Source organism: Ruditapes philippinarum, unplaced genomic scaffold, assembly GCF_026571515.1.
Source record: "Ruditapes philippinarum isolate M1 unplaced genomic scaffold, ASM2657151v2 ctg10361_1_1_1_1, whole genome shotgun sequence".
NCBI classification, from domain to species: Eukaryota; Metazoa; Mollusca; class Bivalvia; order Venerida; family Veneridae; genus Ruditapes; species Ruditapes philippinarum.
Window position 1 is genome coordinate 24,202 of NW_026860421.1, and position 9,160 is coordinate 33,361.

The window sequence follows — 9,160 nt, forward strand, 5'->3', positions numbered from 1 at the left end:
TCATTTCTTTCTTATTGTATGGACTGACAAGTACATAATTTGTCAGTGTCAGATATTGCCCGCCAAGTCAACGTTTTTGTCTTACTTTCTGTTGTAGATGAGCTGCCAGAACTAGTATAAATTTCATTATCAAAACATCTAGTCCATGTCAAAAATGGCTTTGGATTTCCTCCGGTAATTTTGCAAGCTAAAGAACCTGTGCTATTTTCAATAACATTTTAAATTCCATTTGAGGGAAACCCATTAATCATTAGTGTTAAATCAGGTGGATCTGAAAAAAAATAAAACTTTTAAAAATTTTAATAAAAAAGTGGCTCAAAAATATTGATTGAAACAAAAATTAAAACAAATAAAAAACAAAATACAGAAATGAAAATCAAAGTGTTTAAGTTTAATGTAGAGCGATGATGAAAAAACAAAACAGGCTATATGAAGGTAAAATAGATTTAAAAAAATAGAATCCACAAGGAAGGCCCAAAACGGCAAAAAGATAACATCGCATGCTTAGTTTTATTGAATATGTTAGACTTACATGTGACATTAAGTGTTATTAAACTTGATAATATTTCTTCCTTTTGCACTTCCGACCTGATGACAACAAATAAAGTGTCCATCCGTTGTATGTTCTGCTAGGTTTGTAATAAAGTGTACTCTCCGCTGAAGTCAAACCCTTGGTGTTTGTTTTATTTGTTTGCTCTCCATATAATTGCAAATGACTATGATCATTTAACATCCATTGAATCTCAGGTATCGGCCGGCTGTAAGAAGTGTTGCAAGTAAACGTTGTGGTTTTGTTTCCAGAAATATGTATGGACTTCGCAATGGACATGATATTCAATGCTTTAACTGGAACTTAAATTAAATGATACACCATAAGATTATTATAACTTACTCTTAAAATAGAAATGTGTAACTATATTGAAATATGTCCATGTTTTGGTCGACCTTATGACCAAAAGCATTTGAACCAAAGCTTCGTTTATTGTAAATTGTCCGTTAAAAGTATAAGTATTTTTGAAAGGAATCGAAAACAGTGATAAGTTGTAGGTTTTTTTATTTAAAAATGCATTCATATAAATATTATAATGAGGCAATTTAGTTTTAGTTTTGTTTTACCTCATTATACATAAATAGTTGAAATGAGACATTGTAAGTAAAAACTCTTATTTGTGTAGTGAATAGTGCCTTTTATGTTTATAAGCCATGTCGAAAACTAAAATAAAATATAAATAGCATTTCCAGTTAACATTCTGATTGTCAGGTTATATTCCATTTATTTCCATTAGGAAAAAAACCAATAAGTCCATAAATAATTATTCGAGAATAAGATATTTTATAATATAAGTACCTTTGACGAATAAAGATGCATGTTGCTTGACGATTTCTGTCATAAATGTAACTGTACAAAACCAGGAAGTAGTGTGATCGGCTCTTGAAATAGTTGGTATTGGTAAAGAAATAATTGTTTTGTTCTGATAACCTTTTTCACAAGTGCAAGCGATTTCCTCTTGTGTTATAATGAGAACACTACATGACTCATGTGTTGCAAACATGCAAATAATACTATCATCATCTCGTCGCCATGCCATTCTTAACCCTGTTCCATTGTGTACACATTTGAAGGAAACGTTGCTTCCCTCAGTACCATCAATATATTTTGGAGTTATCATGATATCAGTCGACACGTATCCTAAATCATGGACAATAAACTATGGTATCATTTAACACTAACTTTTCAAATGTATTGTAATTTTCTTAATAATCTTTATGTTACAAAAATATGCATAACAAAACATATAGTACACGGAGATTGAAGCTAAAAAGCGGACATCTGTTTATATAATAATTAAACGCAAATGCTCATAATAAATATTGACTGTTTGCTTCATATTGACTTCGTAAACACATCATACATCTCCACAAACATTTGCGAATAACAAATAAAAAATTCAATTTTGGCTGACATGAAATGTCTATCATTATTTGTAGATGTTGTTGCTGTTGTTGTTGTTTGTTTTTTGTTGTTTTTTTCTGTTGTCGGATGTTGCTCTTTTGTTGTTGTTTTTTTTTAGTTTGTGTCATGCCTACACTGTGTAGTAAAGCCGTAAAGATAAACCGAAACTCTTAGCCTTACTAGTTTATAAAGACCTCAATAGAACCGCTGAATGTGCGTGGGTTAGTTGATGACTAGCTTCCTTACATGAAATACTTAAATGTTCATGATAGTTTTCGACCCCACAGCGATGAGGGGCAGGCGATTTGTAGTCGGTGAAACACTCGGCCACAAAGACTACTTTTGACATGTTATGCAAATGTATCTATCAGTTAAATTCTATATCATTATTTATTATCACAAATGTAATTTCGGTTTCATATTGATCCCAAATTGTAAATCACAATATGATACCGTCCATTTTGAGTTCGATTTCTTGATAACAACACATTGCATTTTTTTTTTTTTTTTGGTTATGAAGGTCATTAAAAACAAATAAAATGTCATAACAGGTTACTGATATGCAAATGAGTCGTTAAAAACAAACGTTTATCGTAGCAGTCGAATGAACGTGTGACATTTGCTTAATGATCAGACGGAATTCGTACGTATTATCTGGTACGTATTTGTCGACTTTTTTACATTTAGTTGTTTAAGAGATATTAAAGATAAGTGGCGTTTCGGTTTACATAGAAAACACAGAATCGTTAAAAAAAATTAATTAAACGCACACACACAACAACATAACAAGTTTAATACACCAACGTTGAACGGATGCTTTAACAAACATAACGTACAGACGAATACATAATATCTAAACTATAAACGTTTTCTTGAAACGCAAGAACACACTTAAAATGAGAATTTAGAAACAATCCATACAAGGCCGTGATATTCTACCACTTTGATTAAATTTTAGCTTGACATATAATTTATATTGATGTTAATATAAATGCATGCACAACATATAAATAACGCCAGTCTATATTGCACTAATTTTCAATATAATAATATCGGGAGTACATCTTGATTCGCACCCGTGAAAACTATGTTTCAAGGCAGGTTTGTTGTATATAAAACTGTAAAATTAGATAAGCGGATATTTAAAGAGGAGCTATACATTGCGTACGTCTTTACAGTTTTCGACGCAAACAAATTTTGATTTGAAACTTTCGCAAATCAATGGCAGTGACATAAGTATAGCGGTACACAATATTAGAAAACAATATCAAACCCGCGGGCCACAAGCAGCATTTTTCTCTCTCAGGCAAGGGCTTTTATCAATCAGTGCTGAATCCCGATCTTGTTTCTTGTTTAAACAATGAGGAAAATACCAATTTTGTATTAAAATTACAATAACCTAAATCTTTACAAAATAATGTGTAATAAAAACATAAGTATGTCTCAGAAAGAAATAATTTTAGTTGTCTTGAAAAGGCAAACATGTATTCCATAATGTTTAAATTATGTTTTTTGGAGAATGTGAAATGTTTGTTACCTGAAAAAGGCGTAAAATGCGATAGTATTTGTAGTAAAAGCTGCACATGGATACAAGGTAGTATTTTGACTTCAACAATATACCAATTCACCATAACTGTATTTACTGCCAAAACGCAAAAAAAATAATAAGATGGTTCAGGTAAGTTGTTTAGGATAATATGAAAGTAACACAAAATTAAAATGATTTTCACAAATAAAAATAAACGCATTCCTGGGGCATACTGGGCCTTCACGAGACAATCGAGGGTCACTCTTTCAGCCACAAGTCTATGCAGACACGAGGAATTCATTATTTCATTTATGAAAACATTTTATTAAATAAATGTACAAATATTTCTTTTTAAAAATGAAATGTTCTTTGTGTTGGATAATTATCAGGCAAAAAAATATTTAAATCACTTGAGATATAATATTGAGAGTGTAAGTTAGATATGCTAGAATAGTTACCCATGTTAATTTGCTTTTTATACTTAAGTTACGTGACAGATTTCGGGGGAAAAAAAGATGGAATAGATGTTATAAAAGTATGTTTACTAAATGCCGTCAATAAGGATATATTTGGCACCAGGCGATGCCTAACATGAGAATATAAACACACCTGTATATCTGTACTTGATACCTAAATGACGACTTAATATAATGTGTACATGATTTGTATTTGTGTCGCCGAATGACCATGTTTCTGACTAAGCATTCTCATACAATGTTTATCCCAACTACCAATCTTGCCGGAGTCTACAGGATTTTTCGATAACATATTTTGTCATAATGTATAATGTTCTGCCAAAAGACAAAACTTATATACAACAAATGTACTTAAAAAGTAGCAATCGCTTTCCAAAGAGTTTTATTTAAAGATTTTGTCAGCTATTTACTGCTCTATCTATTTCCAGCCGGAAAGAGTCGGTGTTTCTGTCAGACAAAAGAATATGATATTTTGTTTGTATGAGCTCTTATCACCGAACCATAGCTAGTGCAACTCACGGGGGATTGCGTTTAAGAAGTCAAAGATAAAGAAACTGCCTTATTAAGAATATCAATTGGTAAAAAGAGTTAATAAGAAAAATTCAAAGTCGTCATTTGTTATACATTCTAATACTATCGAAAATTTTTCTATAAAAACAAAGAAGGCCCGAAGCGTGCATTATTCTGCAACAATGCACTCGCCGTTCTTATTATCTCCCTGTGTATTTCCATATTGAGGGCGCAATTTTGTTTGAAAAATCTGATAAATAAAAAACATTTTTTGTCGAATTTTGTTGTGAAAACTAACTAGAATGAAAGAAAATGGTCTAACTAAGAAAATTAATCCGAACACCAATATCTTTAATTCAGTCGTTAACGCTGAAAATGATGAAATAGAATTACATCTTACGCACTAAACGAAAAGAAATTATTTTTATTTTATGCATAAATATCATAATTTAATTTATTTAAATTTCTCATACATGCAATACCATTTTACTGAGTCGCAAAAGTGGTACCGTAATGTAATTACAAGTTTAAATTAGATATAATATTGAATAGAAAGTTGTTATTTTGATTTCAATTATAGTTTAACACTTATATTCATACAATTTCTTTCATCAACGTTTTGATTTTTATGGTTTTTGTATAATACACATTGGCGTTGAATTTAGTTTCGGAAAAAAACTCCTGACCAGATTGCGATTTTCCTTATCCTTGAGTAAGAATCGCATAATAAGATGCAAGAGTTCAAAATGCAGTCTATGCAAATACTTGATAGAAGAAAATTGATACCATTTCAACAATTGCAACATTTTAACCAAAATTATCAGGATTTTGCGATAAACAAATTTAATGTATGCATTGAAATGTATAGCATACTCAAAAGACTATATTTGAGAAATTCAAATTTAAACAAGAGCACCGCTAGGCGGAGCATTATATGCCCGAAAGAGATTTTTTTAGTAAAGATGAAGCATTTGTAAGACATAGGAATTAAATAAAGTATTACCTCCTTCACAAAACAATCCTCCTTTGAAGTTTCAATATTGTGGTCCAAATGGAACTTAAGTTATGCCCCGGAAACTGTTTTCAGTTCTAAGGTAATAGTTACCTTGACCTTTGACCTTGTCACCCCGAAATCAATAGGTGTCTTCTACCAAATATGGACAATCATACTATGAAGTTTGAACACAGTGGGCCAAATGAAACAAAAGTTATGTTCCGACAACTGATTTCAGTTTTAAGATAATAGTGACCTTGACCTTTAACCTTGTGACCCAAAATTCAATAGGAGTCTTCTATCTTAAATGGACAATCATCCTATGAAGTTTGAATATTGTGGGCCAAATTGAACTTAAGTTATGCTTAAGGAACTGTTTTCAATGTCTAAGTAATAGTGACCTTGACCTTTGACCTTGTGACTCCAAAATCAATAGGGTTCTTCAACCCAATATGGACAATCATCCTATGAAGTTTGAGCACTGTGGGCCAAATGGAACTTGAGTTATGCTCCGGAAACTGTTTTAAGGTCATAGTGACCTTGACCTTTGACCTTGTGACCCCATAATCAATAGGGGTCTTTTACGCAATATGGACACTCATCCTATGAAGTTGAAACACTGTGGGCCAAAATGAAACTTAAGTAATCCTCCGGAAACTGTTTTCAGTTCTAAGGTAAAAGTGACAATGACTTTTGACCTTGTGACCGCAAAATCAATAGGGGTCTTCTATCCAATATGGAAAATCATCCTATGAAGTTTGAACAATGTTGGCAACATGGAACTTAAGTTATGCTCCGAAACTGTTTTCAGTTTAAAGGGAATAGTGACCTTGACCTTTGACCTTGTGACCCCAAAATCAATAGGGGTCTTCTACCCAATATGGACAATCATCCTATGAAGTTTGAACACTGCGGGCCAAATGGAAATTAAGTTATGCTCTGGAAACTGTTTTCAGTTTTAAGGTCATAGTTACCTTGACCTTTGACCTTGTGACCCAAAAATCAATAGGGGTCTTCTATCCAATATGGACAATCATCCTATGAAGTTTGAACACTGTGGGCCAAATGAAACTGAAGTTATGCTCCGGAAAGTTTTTTTTTAATTTTAAGGTCATAGTGACCTTGACCTTTGACCTTGTGACCCCAAAAATCAATAGGGGTCTTCTACCTAATATGGACAATCATCCTATGAAGTTTGAATACTGTGGGCCAAATGGAACTAAATTATGCTCCGGAAACCAAATTGCTAACGGACGGACGGACAGACGGACGTTCCTACGAATGGTCATTTATTGGGTACTTCTTTTGTTTAAAGGTACCCAACAAGAGAACATATGTACCCAACAATACTGACGGAATGAATAGAATTACCCAACAAGTGTCCTCTCGTGTGTTGGAGGTACCCAACAAGTATCCTCTCGTTTGTCCGGACAGACGGACGGACAGACGGACGGACGCCAGGGGGTATAACATAATATGCCCGAAATTCTTTCGGGCATATAAAAATAGAATAACATTACACAGCCAACATAAACGAAATCTGGACAATGAAGTGGTACCAGTCAGTCGCCACATTGACATTTGCGCAAAAGATATTTTTCCGAAATTTACTTTACTGGCAATCTATAAAATTCTTTTGAGATTAACGATTAAGATAAAGTGATCATATTACCTTGACCAGATATTGTCATGTAAATCACAACCGTTAAACAGCAATTTAAATGTAAGTCCATATTGAAAAGAAATATTTTATACTTTATATTTAATCATATCATTACCAAATATTGCATGTCATACATGTACACACTTCCTGATTTGCTTTCAAGGGAACATCTCAAACGTATAAATGATAATTATACTGGCATCAAATAAAACCATAGTAAATTGTAAAACGTTTGATAAGAATCGCTCAGATAGCGATGTGTCATTACATCAAAATATATATTACGGGAATTAAGTGAGATTTCATTCATATTTATTACTAAATGGTTCGTATTAACTGCGTGCACATCAATATTTCAATTCAGGATTAAATGTTTAACTACGTTTATTATCTCGTTAATGGATGACTGTTGATGTGTGTAATATCAATAAAGATTTGTGTTGAAATGTCTGGACTGTTTTGAAATTAATGTGATAATGTTATTATTTCAAAGGAAAAACCAGCAACTGTAAACAACATACATATCACTTATTTACCTTCCATTTTGCACTGTCTGTATTATCTGTGCATGTGCTACCGAACGCGACATCACGACAAAGCGCAAAACGGTGCATTATCGCCTTGTCGTGTGAAAACGATAATCCTTCAATTTTAGTCGAGCGACAATGCAACAAGGACGACAAATTGACAAGGCGCTTTGTCATTTTGTCGCCAGCGACAACGCGACGCTAAACAGTGTCACAAATAAACCACAATATAATGTTAATAAATATCATTAGTAAACAAAAGAGCTCCTTTCAGGCAGATAAATGCAAAAATAACAAGGTAAAAACAACAGAATAACAAATAAACAATACGCAACAGCAAATTATAGCCTTCTACGTACCGTCGCAAACCTTGCACAACGTGCCTGGACGCCAATAACCGATCCTGAACTGGTGCTGTGACAGTTTGCCGACCTCCAGCATGCCTTTTTGCGGGTGTACCATATAGCCGGTATCTATACAAGACTCTGGTGATGCCAGTGCCGTGTACACCAAGCGCCGCATCAATCTGGCGGAAGGTGACCCCCGCTCCATCATCCCTTAATCCCTCCATAACCCTGCTTTTCTCAAATGCCGCTTTATGTTCGCATTCGCCACATCGAAGTGACGGATTTAAGTAAATGTAAGCCACTGGATTACAATAAACCGGTAATGTCGCCGGATAACAAAAGGCATGTGATTGTACACCCCATCAAAAACATGCAAATATTGTGGTGTATGTTTTCAATGACTACCTAGACTGTTTAAGACGGATAAGTCAACACGAATTCTTGTCAGGGGATTATCTCAAAACAATGCTGAATCAGAATTTTCAAAATTTTGAAAGAAATCTGTTACATATTTAGGCGAAAGATAATTTTGTTTGGGTATTTTCGTGTCATAAATAAAAATTCTATCTATGAATTGTAAGAGCTTTTTGATTGCGAAAAAACACTTCTTTAGCCTTCTTTGTTTTTAATAAATCTGAAAAAAACATGTATGTACTACTTAAAAGCTATTAAATTAAAATTTTCTTGCATAAGATTTCACCTGCACTGGAATGTGATTGCCATTTTGGTTGACATCTAGAGTGCTTATGGAACTTCAAACTACGGAGTAGTGGCGACATATAGGATCCCTTCTCCGTCGTCTGTTTGTTTGTCTGTCTGTTTATCTGCCCTTCCGTCACAAAACTTGGACTACTCCTTATAAACTACTGGTGCAAGTTCATCAAAATTTCAAAAAATACGTGTAAGCAGGTCGGTTAACCGAATATATAAAAACATATTGATTTAAAGCATATTATAGGACTAAAAGTTGTTGACGAAACTGACAAACTTTTAAATACAGACTGGGGGGAAGGAAATTAAAATTGTAACAGTATCTTTAGCACCTTATCAGTAAAATATTGATAAAGACATTACCATGATACATATATATCATTCTGAATATCAACATGGGACCGTTAATTTCGGGTTAACAAGTCTAAATTTCGAGTACATAAGTCAAAA

At 33.3% G+C, this 9,160-nt stretch overlaps 1 protein-coding gene across 1 annotated transcript; it reads right to left on the reverse strand.

Moving 5' to 3' along the window:
* Positions 1 to 7,347, reverse strand: LOC132760008 (uncharacterized). The gene is made up of 4 exons (XM_060751893.1): positions 7,135 to 7,347; positions 1,349 to 1,690; positions 533 to 852; positions 1 to 271 (listed from the first exon to the last, which is right to left on the reverse strand). Exons 1-3 carry the CDS (start codon positions 7,193 to 7,195, stop codon positions 551 to 553), a joined length of 705 nt encoding a protein of 234 aa, XP_060607876.1. The 5' UTR covers positions 7,196 to 7,347; the 3' UTR covers positions 1 to 271; positions 533 to 550.
* Between the last annotated feature and the right edge of the window lie 1,813 nt (positions 7,348 to 9,160).

What these genes read in the sequence shown, in the direction of transcription:
- LOC132760008 (XM_060751893.1), bottom strand. Translation starts at nt 7,195, where the DNA reads ATGGACTTACATTTAAATTGCTGTTTAACGGTTGTGATTTACATGACA. An exon ending in CATGACAATATCTGGTCAAG is followed by an intron (nt 1,691 to 7,134) that starts GTAATATGATCA and finishes TCCATGATTTAG; the next exon opens with GATACGTGTCGACTGATATC. An exon ending in TGCATCTTTATTCGTCAAAG is followed by an intron (nt 853 to 1,348) that starts GTACTTATATTA and finishes ATTTAATTTAAG; the next exon opens with TTCCAGTTAAAGCATTGAAT.